General features: G+C 36.7%; 1 protein-coding gene across 3 annotated transcripts in view; it reads right to left on the bottom strand.

The window, feature by feature from the left end:
- Positions 1-658: 658 nt before the first annotated feature.
- The window catches only part of tns2b (tensin 2b), a 21,179-nt gene continuing 1,501 nt past the window's right edge, over positions 659-20,336 (bottom strand). Inside the window, exons 2-26 of one of the 3 annotated variants that reach the window (XM_016272025.1) lie at positions 18,280-18,385; positions 17,966-18,003; positions 15,426-15,458; positions 14,606-14,640; positions 14,246-14,429; positions 14,115-14,165; positions 13,834-13,956; positions 13,271-13,335; positions 12,808-12,891; positions 12,617-12,729; positions 12,327-12,387; positions 11,832-11,907; positions 10,832-10,961; positions 10,652-10,714; positions 10,448-10,564; positions 8,035-9,333; positions 6,702-6,762; positions 5,767-6,590; positions 3,364-3,588; positions 3,181-3,258; positions 3,009-3,086; positions 2,165-2,333; positions 1,853-1,921; positions 1,578-1,607; positions 659-1,358 (exon numbers count right to left, since the gene is read on the bottom strand). In XM_016272025.1, coding sequence (XP_016127511.1) covers positions 1,214-1,358; positions 1,578-1,607; positions 1,853-1,921; positions 2,165-2,333; positions 3,009-3,086; positions 3,181-3,258; positions 3,364-3,588; positions 5,767-6,590; positions 6,702-6,762; positions 8,035-9,333; positions 10,448-10,564; positions 10,652-10,714; positions 10,832-10,961; positions 11,832-11,907; positions 12,327-12,387; positions 12,617-12,729; positions 12,808-12,891; positions 13,271-13,335; positions 13,834-13,956; positions 14,115-14,165; positions 14,246-14,429; positions 14,606-14,640; positions 15,426-15,458; positions 17,966-18,003; positions 18,280-18,385 — 4,257 coding nt within the window. In that variant the 3' untranslated portion in view covers positions 659-1,213. Of the gene's footprint in view, positions 1,359-1,577; positions 1,608-1,852; positions 1,922-2,164; positions 2,334-3,008; positions 3,087-3,180; positions 3,259-3,363; positions 3,589-5,766; positions 6,591-6,701; positions 6,763-8,034; positions 9,334-10,447; positions 10,565-10,651; positions 10,715-10,831; positions 10,962-11,831; positions 11,908-12,326; positions 12,388-12,616; positions 12,730-12,807; positions 12,892-13,270; positions 13,336-13,833; positions 13,957-14,114; positions 14,166-14,245; positions 14,430-14,605; positions 14,641-15,425; positions 15,459-16,755; positions 16,782-17,965; positions 18,004-18,279; positions 18,386-20,336 lie in introns of those variants that run through there. The other 2 variants (XM_016272027.1, XM_016272028.1) reach the window with 2 other exon arrangements.

Here is a 20,336-nt window from a genome sequence, read left to right as displayed (position 1 = left end):
GTAGTTGATACCTTGTAATGGTGATGGCCATATTTTGTTTGTATTTGTAAACATGGATATCACAATATGAATGTGATGAAATAATTTTTACTCCATCTATTTTACAGTGATTAATTGTAAAAACCATAGTAATTGTTGTTTTTAAACTCTGTAGGCAAACTGCCAAACTTTTGTGACTTTATTCATCACAATAATTGCACAATAAAATACACATTGTGCAGAGCACATGAAAGGTATATTTTGATTACAATCTGCTGGTAACTAGGTGATAAATTGTATTAAGCATAATTAAATGGCTTAACTTAAAAGGGCAAGCTTATTGTAGGCCACACCTAAGCAAACTATGCTTAACTGGCAACAAGCAAAGACATGATTAACACATTTAGAACCTAAATAGACTTTAGGTTTTTACAGTTTAATTCAAGTAATCACAATGTTTTGGTGCGTGATCAGTGTATTACAATAATAGTTTACAATAACCTCAAGAGAAACATACCTCTGTCTGAGCACATTATAACTGCAAACCTTTATTAAATAACTGGAAATCAGATTTTTTTTAATTAAAAAAAAAAAAGAGTCTCTAGGCACTTCTGTTTGTGATATTTTTATTAATATTTTCTTTAAATACCAAAAGTATGAATTTAAAAATGCATCAGTTGCTAAAAATATGACTTTGTGTCTTGTAAAGGGCATTTCGAATCGAAAACGAACAATCAAAACATTCTGACCATTTAACTAAAAAACACACACAAACACAAAATCAATGAAAATAAAAAGAGAACAACACAATAACAGCCATACAGCTTTGGCATCCTGAGTGGTAGAATTAAAAGGCCCATTTTCTCAACCAAAAATAAGTTTGAGAATCGAAAACTTACTTTCACGTTTATTTATCCATTAGATATACTTTACCAGGAAAATCCAGTTGTTTTTCTCATATATTTTATTTTTATTTAATAAAAGGCATTTAATTTGAAATCACTTCATAATGCACTCTGTTTCAACATGACCAAATCTCACTGATTTACACTAAATGTGAACATGACAGAAAAAAGAGGAAGCCTGCATAATGAGTTGTCGTAAAAGACAGTTTTGTTTATCCCAACGAGGAACACTTCTCTCATTCTGTATATAAACATAACACTGACAATATCCACCGCTATACCATCTTGTATGCTCTGTTTGGTTTGTCTCCATCTCTCCTATACTGTGTTCATTTTCGCAGCTGTTGAGGTCCCAGCATGACTTTATTGATGAAGTTCACAATGGCCGTGGCTGGCTGCTCTGGGTCCAGCTCTGCAAACAGGTGACACACGTTTCCCAAACCACCGCTGCGCCGTGCAACAAATCCAAACATCCTATAGAAAACAACTAGACATCAGAGACCATGGCAGATTGTTCATTTAACAACCCTTTTCTTCATTTGTTTCATATCATTGGCTTATTCTGAGTGGCATAAAAAAAAGATATACACTTGTCTCACTCCTAAATTTACACATTTGGGAATAAACCTCCTGAAAGCACAAGAAATGCTACACTGAAAGAGAATATAGAGCTGTATAAGTAGAAGCACTTACTTGCAGGAAGTGTTATCAGCATCAATCCACCTGGCGCACACACACACACACACACACACACATACACAGAGGCTAAGCAACATGTACAAGCAGAGCAAGTGAGAGAGAAGCATAAAAGAGGGTAGGAGAGCCCTTGTGCAAAAAAATAAAATAAAAATAATAATAATAGTACGTTGTCAGTTCAAAGCAATACATGTTGTCTTGGCCATACATTAGAGATGCAGTATGATGTAGATTGGAGTTGTATTTCCTAATGATTCCATCTTAAATCTTACCTTTGATCCAGTGGATCCACACTGCTGAAAGTCACACTATGAATAGGGTAATGTCGCCTGAAAAACAGTCTATATAAAGAAAAAAAGAGAGAAAGAGCGAGGTCTGTTTGTGCTTTTCAGTGTCTCTGATTAATGTTTTGGATATGAGCCACACAGGCCTGTAGTTTACTTGAATGGCTAAAATAAGTAACTTTAATCTCATATTTGAAGGATTGTGCTAAAAATATGCTTGGGGAGTGATATTAATAAAGCTGTGTTACAATGTAAACTGTTTTGTTTGGCATAAGTGTTGTTGGACATGTGTGTTTGTACCTGCGCTGGTTATCAGTGAGGGTGATGCCCTGTGTGGACACTTTGAAGTGAACAACTGTTGGTGAAGGACGAGGGTCCTGGGTCAAAGTGCACTTGGTTGCTTTGGAGATGGCTTGCGGGCCAGTCAAAGATTCCGTTTCCACTGAATTTAGGTAGAGAACATTACAAGCTGACAATGAGAGAGAGAATAACAAAGAATGTTAGAGGGAGAAAATTCATCACTTTTAATGAGGAATATTGAATATAACACACTATGAGATTCATCATCAATTTTTTTAATTTTTTTTTAATTTTGCAAGAATGCATTAAATTGATCAAAAGAGACAGTAAAGACATTGACATTTTTACAACATTTCAAATAAATGCTGTTCTTCTGAACCTTCTATTAATCAAAGAGTCCTGAAAAAAACTATCACATATTTACAAAAATATTAAGCAGCACAACTGTAATAATAAAAAAGTTACTGTGCATCAAATCAGTATATTGTTATGATTTCTGAATGATCACGTGACAGTTAAGACTGCAAAAATTGCTGCTGAAATGTAGCTTTGTCACCACAGATTAAAACAAATCTTAAAATGTAAAACAGTTATTTTAAATTGTAACAATATTTCACAGCAGTACTTTTTTGTACTGTATTTTGATCAAATAAATACAACACTGGTGAGCAAGAGACTCCTTTCAAAAGCATTAAAACATTCAACATCAACCCCAAACATTTGAACGGTAGTGTATATAACTGTAATATCCATCTTAACACATTTAATAATACTTATTGTTTCCCCCCACCATCCATCCGTGAAAAATAAATAAATCAATCAAAATAAAATAAATCAAACTGACCTGCCCCCTGTTTTAACAGGTCTGCAGCTGTGCTGGTATTAGTTCCACTTTGCAACTCTTGCAATTCTCCTACAAGATCTGAAACACAAACACACACAAATCAGGCAGTTATTGCACACTTATTATGAAAAAAAAAATCATTGATTGTTGTATGTTTATGTGTTTGTATAACCTCCATATGGGATTCGTAGAACACAAGGAAGAGACACAGGAGTAATGGAGTGTTGATACACCAGAGCAGAGAGGGAGCCTGGATGAAAAGAAACATCAGAATTAAATCAATAGGGGGTGCTGTTTTCAACACAGAGCATTAGAAAATCATTTATAAACAGGGCGCAATCTTTTTTTGTCTCACCAAAATGTGTTTCATTTTGACAGCCTTTGATCTTCACTCCTTTAGGACCGCTCTCAATCAGGAAGTGCCTAACTAGCTGCTCCTGTGGGTTGCCCGGCTCTCCATGGTTACTAGCGTGGGCTGGAGGTGTGCTGACTTTCAGAGCCATTCCATATGCGCCTTGGAATGAATTACTATCCCTAATGAGGAAGCAGCCAGGCTCCTTATCTTTTAATACTGCAATGGCTAAATGGGGAAAGAGATACTTCTGTTAATAGAGTGGCAGGAATATTTATGTAATGTACATCACCTCCTAAAAATGGATTTACTACAACTAGATTTAAGAGACGTGATGATATGATGATTGTAAGGTATTGAGATTTGTTTTTATTGTGTTACTATGAAGTTGCTAGGGTGTTCTTATGAGGTTGCTCATAAATCATCCACCAGATGAAAATCATTAGTCTGATGATTGCTTAAAAAAATTTACAAAACAGTATTAGTTTTAATTTTAGTATTAATTTACTTATTATATATTTTATTTATATTTCAATTTATTATGTATATTTAGATAGTATTTATTAATTCAAATTATTATGATTTATTTATCATATTGGTTTAAATTTTGAACAATGCAATAAATCGATAATTATTGTCATTCTATTATATAACCGATAAAAAGCTGATATTAAACTTCGGTCACACTTTAGTTTGGGGACCAATTCTCAGTATTAATTAATTATTCATTACAACATTTGCCTGAGTAAACTCCTAATTTGCTAAAATCAATTGTTTTAAATATTACAAGTGAATTTGGCATCACAACGTTATAATGTACAGTATGAAAAATGGAATGAAAATTTATCACCACATAAAGAACTACTGTAACTCTAAACTAAAACTAACTTAAAGTATACTCACGTAAAGTGATATATATACTATCTCAGCTTGACTGTTTATATCGTTGCATAATTTAAAGAGGTCATATGATGCTTTTTTAAAGATCATTATTTTGTGTATTTGGTGTAACAGAATATGTTGACATGCTTTAATGTTCAAAAAACACATTATTTTTCAAATACTGTACATTATTGTAGGTCCTCTATGCCCCGCCTCTCTCAAAAGCTTCATTTTCTACAAAGTCCCTCCTTCCGACAAGCGCAGTCTGCTCTGATTGGCCAGCTGACCCAGTGCATTGTGATTGGCCGAACACCGCAAGCACTCGTCGGAAATGTAACGCCCCATACCATAATCGCGAGCTTCATCTTTCAAAATAAATGTAAAGACAGAGCCCGAAAGAGGAACAGAGTCGCGTGACAGACACAGTGATGAAGCTGGTATGTGTTTGTGATGTGACCCCTTCTATGGTATGTGTTTGTGATGTGACCCCTTCTCTCTCTCTCTCCCTCTCTCTCACACTCTCTCTCTCTCTCTCTCTCTCTATCTCTCAATAACAAAACAGTAGTTGATTCAGAAGCGCCAGATTGTCATAGCAAAGTCAGAATTACTTCCTCTCCTAGGTTCACGAAACGGTTGTCCATAAAATGCATTGCTGTTCTGTTGTAAGTAATTTTAAAGATTCCTAAATGCATCTACTTCTGGAAGGCCAAATAAAGTGCTTTTGCTTTCGCCTAGAAACACACAGCGTCTCCCTGACATGGCTGCTTCAACACTAACTGCGGTTACTGAAACCACGCCTTCTTTCTTTGCGTGCACATTAGGGCCGCATTATGCAAATATTTCCACATAGTGAGGTAGATATTTGGGGGCGTGTTAGAACGAGCCATTTTAGGGGGGCGTGGCAGAGTCTTAACTTTGATAAAGTATATCTCTTTGGTTTTGAGACTTTAGTCTTTGCAACTTCAGGGATCTTATCTATGCACAATCAGCTTGTAACATTCCAAAGAGAAAGGAAAACTTGAAATCGCATCATATGACCCCTTTAAACTATATTATTTATCACCCAGCTATAATCTGCTAAATGCTACTAGATATTATAAATATTTACATCATGATTTTATGTAAAGCTGCTTTAAAACAATATTTATTATATTGCTAAACAAATAAAATTGACTCAAAGTTTTAACAGTGTTACTAAATTATTAGTGTTCTTAAAGATTAACTTAGGTGAGCGTTAGATAATAGCAAACATCTACATTTCAAAACAGGGAAAATTAGCATATGCAAATAAATATCTAATATCAACCTATACCAATAAATCAAAGAAATTTTGAATGGTACCGACATATTATGTGTACTACTAATAATATACCATAGTAAAACTGTAGCACAGAAGGCTACAATGCCTAAGTCAATGTCATGGGTCTGAATGGCAGAGAATACATATAGGCCCACAATATCTGCCAAATGCATAAATGTAAATAACACTGAAGTAAGCACCACTAAAAATGCAGATGTTCTCACCCTGGTCCCTGGAGATGCCAGGTTTGTACCAGTACTTGGAGCTGTCTTGGACAAATTTAGAGCTGAGGCGGGTCTCTGACTCCTCCACGCCACTAGAGGGGGTTACTTTGCATTTAGATGCGGGAGGCAATTCATTGGTAGTAGTGGAGAAGGACACATGGAACTGGGCAGAGGAAGTAGAAGGCTTTCCAACTGATTTTATTGAGGAAGTGCCAGTGCAATCAGACACATTGTGAAGGGGGGATGAGCGTTGTTTTTCAGGGAGAGGAGGTTGGGGTAAGGAAGCTGGGATGGTGATCTCAGTGTAGCCTGTATACGGTACATGAGGCACCGTCAGAAGAGGGTAGCTGTATGATGCTATAGGAAATGAGGGTGTGATGTAGCCGTCAGGGTCAGATGCTGTCAGGTCACTGTTGCTGCTTTCCTCATTGCAGTCAGTTAAGGTTGTCATGCCTTGCCTTTCAGCATTTATGTTAAATGAAGGGAATTCAGAGGCAGAGCGTCTCTCTGAAGAACAAAGAGGAGGTTGAGGACTTGTTGAGGTGTAGCACGAACCGGGGTGCTCCGCTTTATCCTGTTCTGATTCTGGGATGCTGGTGTTGAGAGGTCTGGGGTTGTGTGTTTGTACCTGCACTGATTTCACAACCTTGGATGACGGTGGGTTAATAATGAGAGTGGTGTTAGATGTCAATTCTGTGATGGGTGTTTTCTTCATATTTTCCTCTGCTCCACTGACAGCCGAGACAAAAGTGATCAGAGACCCAGGGAAAGTTTCACCTTCTAGAGCTTTGCTTTTCATTGGTTCTCCCACCTCCATTGATCTCCTGTTAGAATACACAGTGGAATTTAGGCTGATAGTCCATTAAATTCAATGTACAAAATAAACTGTGGCTGCAAGATTAATAAGAGATTAATGTACGTGAAGAAACAATTACCTATGAGGAGAAACGGCATTGATGTGACTTTTATCAGCATCCAAAACCTTAATATGCCCATCTACAAAACACACAAAATAGAATGTACAATAGATTAGATTAGGGAAGTAGAAGAAACTGAAAGTTAAAGGGATAGTTCACCCAAAAATGAAACTTCTGTCATTGTTTACATCATTTAGTCATATGGACTAGGGATGTAACGATTAACCGCGAGCCGGTTGAAAATCTATGATAAACAAATCGCGATTCAGTTAGGGGTAGGAGTTTATATGAATGTATGTCTGAGGGGAACTTACTGTCTTTAGAATAGTTTAGATGGTATTTTTTCTTTTCCTCTAAAGTGCTGCTTTGTTTACAGCGGAAACCAAGGAAACGCTTTAAGCGCCACCTGCTGGCAGAGAGTGAATCTGCAGTCTCATTCAGCTCGTCTGCTCTTTCTGTTTCATGCAGATATTTTTATGTATAGTTTCACAAAACTGAAGTCAAACCATTCTGTTTTTGCTTCAAATTTCGAAAATTATACAATGTAATTTAGATTAAAAACTGCTCATGTTGCATCTTTGGATCATGATTAAAATGCAGTGGTTGCCTCTAATTTTAAATGGAAAGAGCACTGACAAAGCCTTATTTTGTTTATATGAAGAGATTTATTTTATTTGTGTTACTTATTTATTTGATTTGGGGTTTATTTTAAAATTTCTATTTAGTTTTGTTATTTACATTTACATTATATTTAAATTTTGTCATTTAGCAAACGCTTTTATCCAAAGCGACTTACAAATGAGGACAATAGAAGCAATCAAAACCAACAAAAGAGCAATAATATGCAAGTGCTATATTAGCATATTATTATAGTGCTATATTTCAATTTCACAAAGAAACGTGCAACATTTTGTCTAAGCAATAATAAAAAGGACACATTTAATTTATAATTTGTCTTAAAAATCGTGAATCGAATCGTGAAATCAAAATCGTGAATCGAATTGAATCGTGAGTTGAGTGAATTGTTACATCCCTAATATGGCCTATTTATGTTACATTTATGGTCAATTTCTGCCCCTTTTAGAGCTTGACAGTACCAATCACCAACAAATTTTGTGAATAGAGCAGCATGTACATTCTACAAAGTACCTTTTTTGTGTTCCACAAAATAAGAAGAAGAAAAAATACTAGTTTAGATAACTTAAGGATGATGAACAGAAGTTTATTTTTTTGGTTTTTGGGGTCAAATATTTGGTTAAAAATATACATTATATACATTTAGTTAAAAAAAGTTGTTTTAGGAATGCATTGGTTGTTATAATTTGTCTACAAACTGTGCCAATGTGATTACCGTTAATGCCATGTTGACTCTCTACAGCTGAAGCATTGTTGTGATTGGCTCGTTTTGGAGATGGAGTGATAGCAATGGGGGAGGAGTTTGGGGAAAGACTGATGGAGGCATATCCGGGACTCTCTCTGAACGGTTGTGGAGAGCAAGGACAGGGTGGATGAGGGCTGTGGTAGCCACTGCTTTGGGGGCTGGGATATGGACTGAGTGGTGTAATATGTTCAGGTTGGGCGTCTGAAACATATACAGGTTGGTCTTGTTTTGGGACAGCGTGGCAATGTCCGTATGATGACGTTACTGGTGACACTGCTAGTTTGCGTCGCCAGTATTCCGCCTCATGAACTCCCTCCCAATGAGACGCCGCCCTTCCATCCCTCCAGTGCATAGGCCCCTCCCTCCTAATCCCAAACTCCGCCTCTCTAGACCAAGGAAGAGCTTCTAATTCTCTGCCTCGTAAAGAATGGAGGGCAACATCCTCTCGTAAGCGAGAACAGTCCCTGCAGGAGCACGATGTTGGCGGAGTCGTGCTGTAACGTAATTCTCGGTATGGACTGGAGACCAGTGACTGATTAGGGGTTAGGGAAGGAGGGATGAGGGCGTGGCCCTGAGGGAGGGCGGAGCAATGAACCCCAGGACATGCATCCCCAGAGTAGAACGCACGTGTCTGTACAGGAAGTGTGTGGGAACGGGAGGACTGTGAGTGGGAAAGTGGCGAATAAAGGTGGGTTTCTTGAGTGGGATATGAGTACATGTGCCTGATGGTTTCTGGGCAGGGATGGTGCAGACATCGCCCTCTCTCCCATAAAATATCAGGCTGGGTTACACACAAGTCTCGGACTGGCAGTGGGGCAGTGCGGCTGCAGGGAAGTGTGTGGTGTTTGGGATGGAGCGTTTGTGCAAGTGCATGCAGGCTGGTCAGGTCTGGATCACAGAATGAATGAGTATGGGAATACGGGCGAGCATAACATGACTGAACGGGCCGATCCGGTCTCACAGGAGAGCAGTCGCCATCGTCAAGAATTGCGGTTTCTCTGTGTCTTTCCCTGTCTTCGTCCTTCTCTCTTTTTTCTCTTAGAGGTGGAGAGAGGGATTTGGGTGATGCTGAGGAGCAAATTGTGTCTTTGCTGAGCGAGAGAGGCTGGATGGAGAGATGAATGGGAGGAGTAGAGGAGGAATGACTGGGTGAATGTGTGGAGGTTTGGATGGAAGTCGGGCATCCGCTGGGACTGGAGCCTGGTGCTCGACGCTTCTTCACTTGAGCATACAGACTACCGTCCAAAGGCCCACGTGTGTGACAGATATCTACAGATCACAGGGAATACATAGACAAAAACCTTATTATTTACAGTCACATGAATATGAAGTGTATGAAAAATGTCTCAGTGTTTTTTGTCTCGGATTGCAATTTCAACCAAATAAATGATTCTTTGAAAAAAAAAATTATATATATAATTTTTTTTTTCAGAGAATCATTTATTTGGTTGAAATTACAATCCAAGACAAAAAAGCGCTGAGACATTTTTTATACACTCCATATATATAAATTGATTCATTTTAGCTTTGAACCAGTTACAGTATAAATTGTTTTTATTAGTTGTGTTATTAAATTAAATGTATTTATTTAATAATTGCTGATCATCTGGTAGTGTTGCATTCTAAAGACATTTTCCTCTTAAAATAACTTAAATATACAAGTTTGGGGTCAGTAAGATTTTTTTTTTTAATTGAATGATTTTATATATATATATATATATATTCACAGGAATACATTTCATTTTAAAATATATTAAAATAGAAAACATTTTATTTAAAATTGTAAGAACATTTCACAATATTAATTTTTTTTTTGTATTCATAAGAGAACATTAAAAACAACAACAACAAAAAAACTTTCCAACCCCAAACTTTTGAACAGTAGTGTAGTTAGTTATGTTTTATCAACAACTGATAAAAGAAGAAACTGATAAGGGAGAAAGAAGAAAAAAAATTATAATTGTTGACCTCTAGCTAACTTATCATTAAAGCATTAAATGATAAGTTAGCTAGAGGTCAACAAATATAATTTTTTTTCTTCTTTTTCCCCTCATCTGGTGTGTGCAACTATATATGAACATGATGATTAAAGGTGTGTTGCACAATAGGTAGGGTGCAGTTTAGTTGTTCACTGTATATTGTGGGTAGGGCAGAGATGGGTCGCTGTATGTATTATATGTACGTAGTATATTATTTGTATAAAACAGCAGATATAGTATTGTATGTGTCCAATCCAAATTTCCTTCGGAACAATAAAGTTAATCTTATCTTATCTTATCTTAACTTGTACTGTAGCCAACAATTTTTTAGGTTAGTTTGATTCTAATTCAAGTTCTTGTAGCTTGACATGCTACAGGTTTTGGGCTAGACTGAGTGCACATACCCTCAACACTATCCTCATGGTGAAGGTTAAAGTTTTCATACGAGTCCCAACGCACAATAGGATCTGCAGTGCCGTAATCCTCAGATACTCCCGGGTCATTTCCCTGTATCTCTCCACCTAAAAATACATAAAACACACATATAGCATTAAGATAGAGCTAATGGAGGGAGGGATTGAGAAATAGTGCAGTTGATAGATGTGTACCTCTTCTTTGCGGGCCAGAAGAAAACAGCAACTCCACTGTGGCATCTGCAGGGAAACGGTCATCTACACACAAAGGCGAATCAGAAGAATCATTACACAGAAAACACACTTTATTCCTCTGCTTTTGAGCAGTCGAGGCAATGGAGGGGGCAGTCAAACAAACAGTGCCTGTGTCTTTACCTGTGCAAGCATGGTCAAGTTCTCCTTTGCCAAAAGCAAGCTGAGACCCATGAACACTACAGGTGTGAAACTGGACTCTGAACACACACTCTCTCTTACACACATCTGAGAGACGGTGATAACACTTCACCTAAGGACAGACAATAAGAAGCAGTTTTACTGAGGAAAACATGGTGGTTTTGTAGTGAAAATGTGGTGCTTCTCTCACCTCACCTACACATTGCTTGAGTGTTGAAGGTGGTTGGTAGGACATTGATATGTGGTTTCTAAGGCGTTCTGAGTGTAAAATGTTGCTATGCGGATGAAAGGGTGTACTGATTGGTTGCTAGGTGGTGAATGGCCCACCAAGTGTTTATGATATTCTTGTGAAGAGATACAAACAGGTTTAATTTGGGCTTTTATTTACATCTAAACAGTGACTGACACACATACATAGAGCACATCACATATGGTAAACGCAAAGCTGAAACGTGTGTGCATCATGCAAGAGAACCAATGAGGTTAGTTCTTGCGTGTGAGGAACACATGAGCACATTTCAGATTCTGTGTTTACCATATATGATTTGTTCTATGAATGTTTGTTTATATGTGAATTAAAGCCTAAATTAAATCTGTTCATCATATAAAGTGAGCATATCTCTTCACAAGTCTTGGAATAAACCTCTCATATGGATTCATTTCTTTGACACCTTTATGACCTTTTTGGATCTTCACCTTACCTGGACTTCTAATGGAGGGACATAAACACCTCAGACCTCATTAAAAATTTGTTTCACAGATTAACCAAACCAAAGTCTTATGGATTTGGAATGACATGAGGGTGAGAGAATTATGATAGAATTTTCATTTTTGGGTGAACTATCACTTTAAATATGGTCATTTAATAATGTGGTGATGGTTTTAAATATGTATTTCAAAATGTTTCTCCCTTCAAAGCAGTGGCTAGTGAGCAGGTTATAGGAAAATCTTATATAACAAGAATGTATAAGAGTGTTCTTACCAGGATGTCTCCCTTCAGCAGTAGAGCTGGTTCAATATTCACACACACCATCTTACTTTTAGGGCTCTGAATATCACTGCAACAAATAAACACGTATGAAATTTCATTTTTTATAGAACAGTCAAGAGAGGACATGACATGATAAAAAGACGAGGGGAGAAGTGTGATTTGGACACACTGCGAGCCAGAGCTGGCTAGGCAGGACTTTTGGCTGGATTTAGAGGTTCTTTGGACACTTTTCAGCTGAATAGTCTGGGAGACCAGCTTGTTGAGCAGTTAAACCAGCATGGCATGGCTGAGAGACTAACTACACCATCTTAGCCAGAACGTAAGATCATCTTAAGCCAGCTTTGAGCAGCTTAAACCAACAAGATGTTTATTTTTGCAGGGTTGAGCTCCAGAGGTCAGTATATCAGACCGCACGTAGTGACCACCATGCCACAGTGCTGAAAAACATCTCAAACTTAATGAGTCTGACAAAATAGACCCACTTACTATTTGCCTGAAGAATAGACCAGCTGCAACGACTGATAGATCTTCAGAAAGGGAGAGTAACCTGCCAAATGCAATGGATAATATGAAACAAAATGAAAGGGATAGTTTACCCAAAAAGTCATCATTTACTGTATGACTGAAGAAAGACATACAGGTGAGTACATTTTTGCTTCAACTATCTCTTGAACACATTTTAATTTAAAATATTCATACATATTTTTGTTGTGTTTTCCTGAAAAACATCAGAAAATACAAAATAAGGCCTGATTATTATTGAACAGGTTGTGTACCTCCTGCTGACTGGTAGTTGAGCAAAGCTGGAATATGAATTTGATGCAGGAACAGAGGGGAGCTGTTCATCTTTATTGCACCCGAGAGGAGACCGGCAAAATAATATATATACCTGCAATGACAGAGAGAACATTATGACCAAACTAGAACATGTTATTCTGGAACAAACAGAAATAAAGGTTGGTCATACCTGTTCTGAGATGGCTGGAGAGAGGAAGAGATTTTATCCTCACAAAATTTCCTCATAGCAACTGTCGAGAGAGCCTGATCTGCCCTGCACACATACATACAGAAAAAGTCAAGTGTAATTACAATAAAATGCTCCCGAAGGCACTGCATAAGAGTTTGAATGATTTTGAAAGAAGTCTCCTATGTTCACCAAGGCTGCATTTTTTAAATCAAAAGTGCAGTAATATTATGCAATAATATTACAAATTAAATCTTTCTAATTAATATACATTTTAAAATATTATTTATTTCTGTAATAGAAAATCTGAAAAGAACAGCACTTATTCGAAACACAAATCTAAATTGAATGAGTCCTTGCTGATTCAAACTTAATTTCTTTCAAAAAATAAAAATAAAAAATGATGGTGTACCCATTGAATAACTGGTTAATGTGTTTAAGTATGTGTGTGTGTGTGTGTAAATACCCAGCTGATATCTTGCTATAATGCATGTAAGCTGCCACAATCACACCTGTTTTTCCTTTGTTGCCCTGAGAATGTGACAGGTAGAGAAAAAGGAAAACAGACAGAGAAGAAAAAATATATACAACTACTACAACTAATACTAACATTGGGTCATGCTTTCTATGACACAAAAAATGTATAAAATTTAAATTCTGTCATCATTTACAAATTTATGTTGGACCAGACTGACTTGGTTAAGTTCAACTCGCTGACTGTTATCTGGTCAAAGAGTTTAACAGCCCACTAGAGGGAAGGATTGAGAGTTGTATGGACTTCTTTTATGATACTTTTATAGTGCTTTCTGTAGTTTCAGTGCCAATTCATTGTAACTGCATGGAAAAGAGAGTACATTAGTCTAAACATTTCCATTAGAAAGGCAGTCATTTGAGTTTGGAATGACTTTAACTCTAAGTAAATGGTGACAGAATCTAATTTTTGGATGATCTATTACTTTAATAAGACTGATGACATTTAGACACTTTTAGCTCTTATATATTAAATATCAAATAACTTCTGATCTCAACCTTGCAGTGCAGTACAACCACATTCTGGGGGTCAGAGTTAAGCCAGTTCTCCATGGTTTTGCACACAGCACATATTTTATCAAGGGACGGGGCATGTAGATCAGGCCATCCAAACTCCTCAACCTGAGGCAGGGGAAGGGGTCATCCCAGAAATACAGAAACAATGGCATACATCAGAACAAGCCAGCCATAGACTGACTTTTAAATGAAGATATATGCAAATCTAGTTAATAGAATAATACATACAAAGCCGCTTTTTTTATAAAACAGCAAAAAGATACCTTTGGATTTAGCTTGCAGATGTCATGGCGTTTCTCTGACAGATTTATAAGCTAAGAAGTAAAAGAGACATAAGAGTGATAATTCACGTGGCTTTAAAACTCAACAATGATGAAACAGAAATACAACTCACCAAGAACTTGTCTTGATGTTTAGATTTCAACATGGCCACCACTTCCTTAAGGTTAGCGCTGTAACGCTGTTCTTCCAGGTCAGACAGGTAGAGGACAGAGATGATACGCTCAGTTATGTAGGTCAGGTTGAAGTCATAATGACTGCCCATCAACTTCTCCATAACAGTCTGCATTCTGTCTCTACTGCGAAACACACAAAAAACTCAAGAAAGTCACACTCAAATACAAACAAAAGAAGCAGTGCACCCTAAAAATAATGCTGATTTTCATACAACATGAATGTGAGTGATGACAGATGACAGGCTTTTTCTTAAATTCATAACAAATGTTGCTGTTAGCTTCATGAAATTTGCTCTTACCTGGGAGGAATGGTCATCTGGTTTTGAAATGGGGGCTAGGAAAGAGCAGAGTTAAAAGAATGTGAATAAAAAGCAGGCAGACATGGTACAGACATTTCTTTTAAATGGCGATACATCAAACACTTTCCTTTAACCTTCCTATTCTGAAAATAATGGCTCTTTTTATGGTTGACTCCAATTATGCCTTTGTAAAAATAATGGTCATTTGAAAATTAACCTCGTATTTCCCTACAAATGGTTTTAATATGTTCCTCTGATATCCCAGCAGAAAGAAATGACAGAAGGTTACTGAAGCAGGCATGCCCTTTTCAAAAATATCACTATTATCTAATAGAATTACATTGTTTTTTGCTTTAAGTCCATTTGACCTCAGTAAAAATACATGGTAAAACATATATTCAGTATAAGAAACTGAAAGGAAATAACCAACAATAATAGTGTGTATATTAATCAGAAAATCATGTGAATATGCACTGCATTTATTTATGTTTTATACCTGGGGTCTCTGAGACCCCAAACATAACATTTCCATTTTGTCATATGAACAGCATTTTAAAGGTTGAACTAATAAATGTAGAAAAATTACATTAAAAAAAATAAATTAAATTATCCATAAATTGAATAAACTCAAAAATGTCCTAAATCTAGTTGCTTCTGAATTTTACAGTGCAGGGGATTTTGTGTATAATCAATTCTCATAAGAAGTCTCAGCTAGATCGCTCAATGTCAATTCTGCTAAATTCATTCATGTAAATGTAACAGATGTGATGTTAATGACCTTTAAGATATATGTTAAAAAGCAACTTGGGGTAATACTCACTGGATCTGAGATAACTTCACAAGGGACAGAGACCTGGACGAAAGACAGACAGAGAAATGTGCGTATTAGACACATGGTAACCAAGTCTTTGATGCATGATTTGGAAGGTTTAGACATCAGAGACCATATAAGAGACACATACCAGCCTCTTAAACATACGCATCTAGCATACTTTGGGGCCACTGGGTGACTCTCCATTTTAAGACATCCTCTATGTCCTCATTAGGTTATTATCACACCAGGGGACATCTGGTACTGTTTAACACCGTCTGTGAGTGTGTGTGCGCACATATTTGCACACGTTCACTTTGCTTCCTTCTCAGTAATTAGTTTAGACATAACATTTTAACTTACAGACTCTAACACAAATGGCTTTGCATATGGCTTCAATACCATTTTGTTAGTATATGCAATTAAATGTACAGTTGTGGATGAAACCATATATTCAAGAGGTGTAAATCAAACCAAAGCGTTTGAGAATCTGTCATTGGAAAACCTAAATAGACCATAATTTTGCATATTTGAGGGTGGGTATAAGTGTGATGGGGGATATTCTAATAGACTGACAGACAGGGAGTCTGATGTGGACAGAGGGTGGAAAGAGACACGTGTATAAAGAGAAACAAAAGCAGCTGATCTCTCCGTCCAGGACGGATGAAATGCCTGCTGGCTTTATGGACTATTTCCACTACTCTATTTCAGATGATCAGCTGGCCTGTGCCTCTGATCATGAGTCTGTTTGTAGGAGTATTTTTCACCATGTAAGTCACGAATGTTCACTGCATTGCTGCCTTAAATTTAAGTATAAGAAAATTTGTTCATTATTTGAGCTCTGTAGAAGTAATTTTTGATCTCTTACTTTGGATTGCCCTGCTGGAAAATCCAGCTGTTGGAAGTTGAAACTAACAGGTTGATATAACATAATGATAAAATCATATTACTGTGCAGATAAAACAAATCATTTATGAGGGATGAGGAAACACACTGGGGTTCATTAACTACATCCTGTAGTTTTAGCAGGTAACAAGTAATTGCAAGTGAAGCAGACACAATCAAACGCTCACACACAATCACTAAACAAACAAAGAAAAATGTTTATATATTATAAACCTTAACTACCATCTGATTTTATCTCTGTCATGTGTCTGTGTGTCTTACACTCTTGTCTCTACTTTCATTCCATATATTGCTGATTCTCTCTTTTACTGGATTTCTCTTTGTGCCAAACAGATTATCTCACTACAAACACAAACTGATTCTACAATCTGAAATGAAAAGCAAAATGAATTACCTCTTTGATGCCCTTTAAAAAAAGGAAAAGTGTCTGTACCTTTCTCAGATGAGTCCAGTTTTCTAGAGTTCCTATAGCATACACATACAAGTGCTCTCCTCTTTTTCTCTCTCTCTCTCTTTCTGATCCTCTCACTCTCTTGCTCCCACCCAACTCTTCCTCTCCCTCCCTCTCTCTCTCTCTCTCTCTCTCTCTCTAAAATCAGGGCATGGACTGTAAAAAGCATTCAAGTAAATGATGCTTAAAAATGTCAAAATATTTACTTGATTATTGTACTTTTTCATTGTTAGTTCATAATATATGCATTACTTGAACTGGATAAAGGTCCCACAGTTAATGCATTACCTAACAATGCGCAAATAATTTGTTACTGTATTAATTAATTTTGTTAACATTCTCATAGTTCATGCTAGCTCAAGCCCATTGAATATTAACAAATGCAACAATCAATTTTAATAATATATTAGTAAATGTTGAAATTAATATTAACTAAGATTAATATATGCATTTGAAGTCATTTTCATGGTTCATGATAACAACTGGAACCTTTTTGTAAAGTGTTACTATAGTATCATATTCTTTGTTTTAAGCCAAACCAACTAGTATAGTGAATTTCAATGGTTCTTTTTACTCCAATACCATTCATCTTTCTTCGAGCATGCACTGGGGTATGAATAATTATGGTTGAATTGTTTTGACACTTGACATTTTAAGTTCAGGCAAGGCATTTACTTAAAATAAGTAGTAAATTAACTAAACTCAAAACATAAGATGAAACGGTTGCCTTAGTTTTTCTTCTTCTTTTTTTTTTTACTGTGATAAGAAAAAGTAAAAGAGAAAGAAAGTGAGCAGGAGAAATAATAAGAAAGAGAAGGAGAGAAAGAGAGGAACAGCTGTGGTGTGTAGCGTGCGGATACACTGGTGTATATCCGTGTGATGCACTGTTGGCATTCAGTGACTGATTGCAATTTCTATTAATACCAAAGATAACCAGAGTTCATAACTCGTCTGAATTAGACCTATTTGTACTATATTTGTGAGTGGCACACATCACAAGACCAGAGGCCACTAAGATAAACACGTCGCTACAAGGACCCATGCAGTCACTGACAATGAGAATGCATATTCTTCTGCCATTTCCTTATTGGTTAAAGCCAAATCAAGTTATCACAGTTTAGCAATATCCACTGTACTTCATACGAGGCATAGAGTTGTAACAGCATTTCAGCTGTAAGAGAAAGAATCTTACCTTTTCCTCGCATTTCTTATGAACTGCAGTTTTACATTCTGCAAGGAAAAGAAATGTGTATTACATTAATAAATATTATTGTACATTATGTGCATGTGGGGGTCAGGTTTTGCCTATGTGGGGACCAAAAGTCCCACAAGGAAAGTAAAACCTGAAATCACCTACAATTTGTGGAGCAGTTAATAGTGCCCATGAGGAAATGGCTTACTAAATATAATATAAATAAGAGGAAATATCAGCTAAATATTAGTTAAGTATAAAATCAACAGAAGTCAATATAAAGTCATTATAGCAAAAACAAATGTATGTTTTACCTCTGCAGTACATGCCATGGCTGTCGAGAGCTTGTCTGCAGACAACACAGTGGTGTTTCTTCTTGAAGTTCCTCTCTTTAAAGGAGTGTGAACCCATTTTCCCCAGCTACATATATAAGTACACACACACACACACACACACACACACACACACACAAAGACCTCAAAATTATACAGCAGCAGATACTGTGGGATCTGTATGTATGTACATATGGCAGGAACTAAACCCAAACACATCTGCCAACCACAAACATGATATTAAAGAGCTCTGAGCACACATGTCCACACGCCCCCAGTTGTGGTGATATGAAGAGAAAAATCAATCACTCATATGGAGGCGATAAATGAAAATCATGTTTGTTTTGTTAATAGTGCTGTGATGATAGAACTGTTTTGGCACAATGGCCAGATATTGCATAAAACAGCAGGATGATTTGACAATCATTTAATGATCATACTATATTCTATTCTATTATACTAGGTGTTCTTCATCAAATTCAACTATGTCCATGGTCATCTATCTACACACACACACACAGTGTACAGTATATATCTATAGATATCACATCACACACACACACACATACATACATACAGTATAAAACAACTTTAACTCAATCTGTGAACAGCATGTACAACATTTTGTTGATAAAATGTCAGCAATGATTAGAAAAACATATTTGGTAAGACATTTGTATAAGATTTTTAATGTTGAAAAGAAGAGTCTCTTATGCTCATCAGGGCTCACCATTAGAAAGAGTACATTATTAGAATTTAAAATAATTTTTTAACATCTTTTAAAATGTAATTATTTTGTGAAAACAGTTGTGCTGCTTAATACCATGATCCATTTTTTCAAGGATTATTTGATGAATAGAAAATTTTCAAAAGAACAGCATTTACTTGTAACAGAAATCTTCTGTAGCAATTTAAAGTTTTTACTGTCACTCTTGATCAATTTTAATGCGTCCGTCCTTGCCGAATAAAAGTAATAATTTCTTTAAAAACCCTAAATCTGTGAACGGTAATGTAGACCTTCATAGCACATTGCTAGGTTTATCACTTGACAATGCTGCCACCTACAGACTGTAAATGGGAAGTAAACAATCGCCATGTTATAAGCAGACTGGTGCGTAACTTCTTTAAGTTGTAAACCACCTCAAACACTCTGTCTAAAGATTTTACGGAAAATAGATCTCTTCTACAATCATAGAGGGTGTTTTTTAAAAACGCATGTACAGCAGTTCATCCATCAACTAGTTCAAAAGTTATTTTCATAGAGTTTATGTTTACATATTGCGAGCATGGTTTCATGTTTTTTTTTAAAGCATGGTTTTAGATAAAGGACTTGTTCAGCTCTCCACCCTTTACACTCTCTCTCTCTGTCTCCAGCCAAAGCTTGGCTCATGGATAAAGCATTTCCCTCCACATATCCAACACAGACACAGCTTTCTCCTCATGCCTTCTCTCTTCTTCTCTGAAGAGTGCAAAACTGTTTAGGTTACTAGAATTCTCCCAATGTCAAATGAACATGCTATATGACAGAGAGAGTGAGAGAGACAAAAAGAGTTCTCTTTCTGCTACTGTTGCTGCTGACATTTTGAAATAAGAGTTTTGGCCCTGCTAATAGGAATTCTCTTACACTCATATGCAGACTCACATTCCGTGCAGGAGTAGACGGGAGCAGGTGGGAAGGCTGAGGTATGCTTCCACTGTCTATTTTTAACCAGTCTTTCTGACCACAGGATCCCTAGGAAACGTATGTGTTTGTGTGCATGCTTGCATGGGTGTGTTAATCTGGCTATTTGTCTGTGGTTATGGAATATATTTTCCTTTTTTTCTCTCAAGAGCACAGCACACATGACACATAAGTGTTTGTCACTGCTTAAAATGTGTTATGTGAAGTGGAAATGTTCCATTTTACGTACATTTACCATCCTATAGGCATGTTTTCTAAGGGCACATAACATACTAAAGCTGTCTGACCCCAAAGAGTCAACCTGCCACCAAATGACGGACATGGAAATGTTACTGTGAGTGAGTGTTTGTGGAGTGGG

Source organism: Sinocyclocheilus grahami, unplaced genomic scaffold (genome assembly GCF_001515645.1).
Source record: "Sinocyclocheilus grahami isolate Dianchi unplaced genomic scaffold, SAMN03320097.WGS_v1.1 scaffold67.1, whole genome shotgun sequence".
NCBI lineage: Eukaryota > Metazoa > Chordata > Actinopteri > Cypriniformes > Cyprinidae > Sinocyclocheilus > Sinocyclocheilus grahami.
The sequence above is the reverse complement of the archived record's forward strand: the minus strand, read 5'-3'. Positions and strand labels throughout refer to the sequence as shown.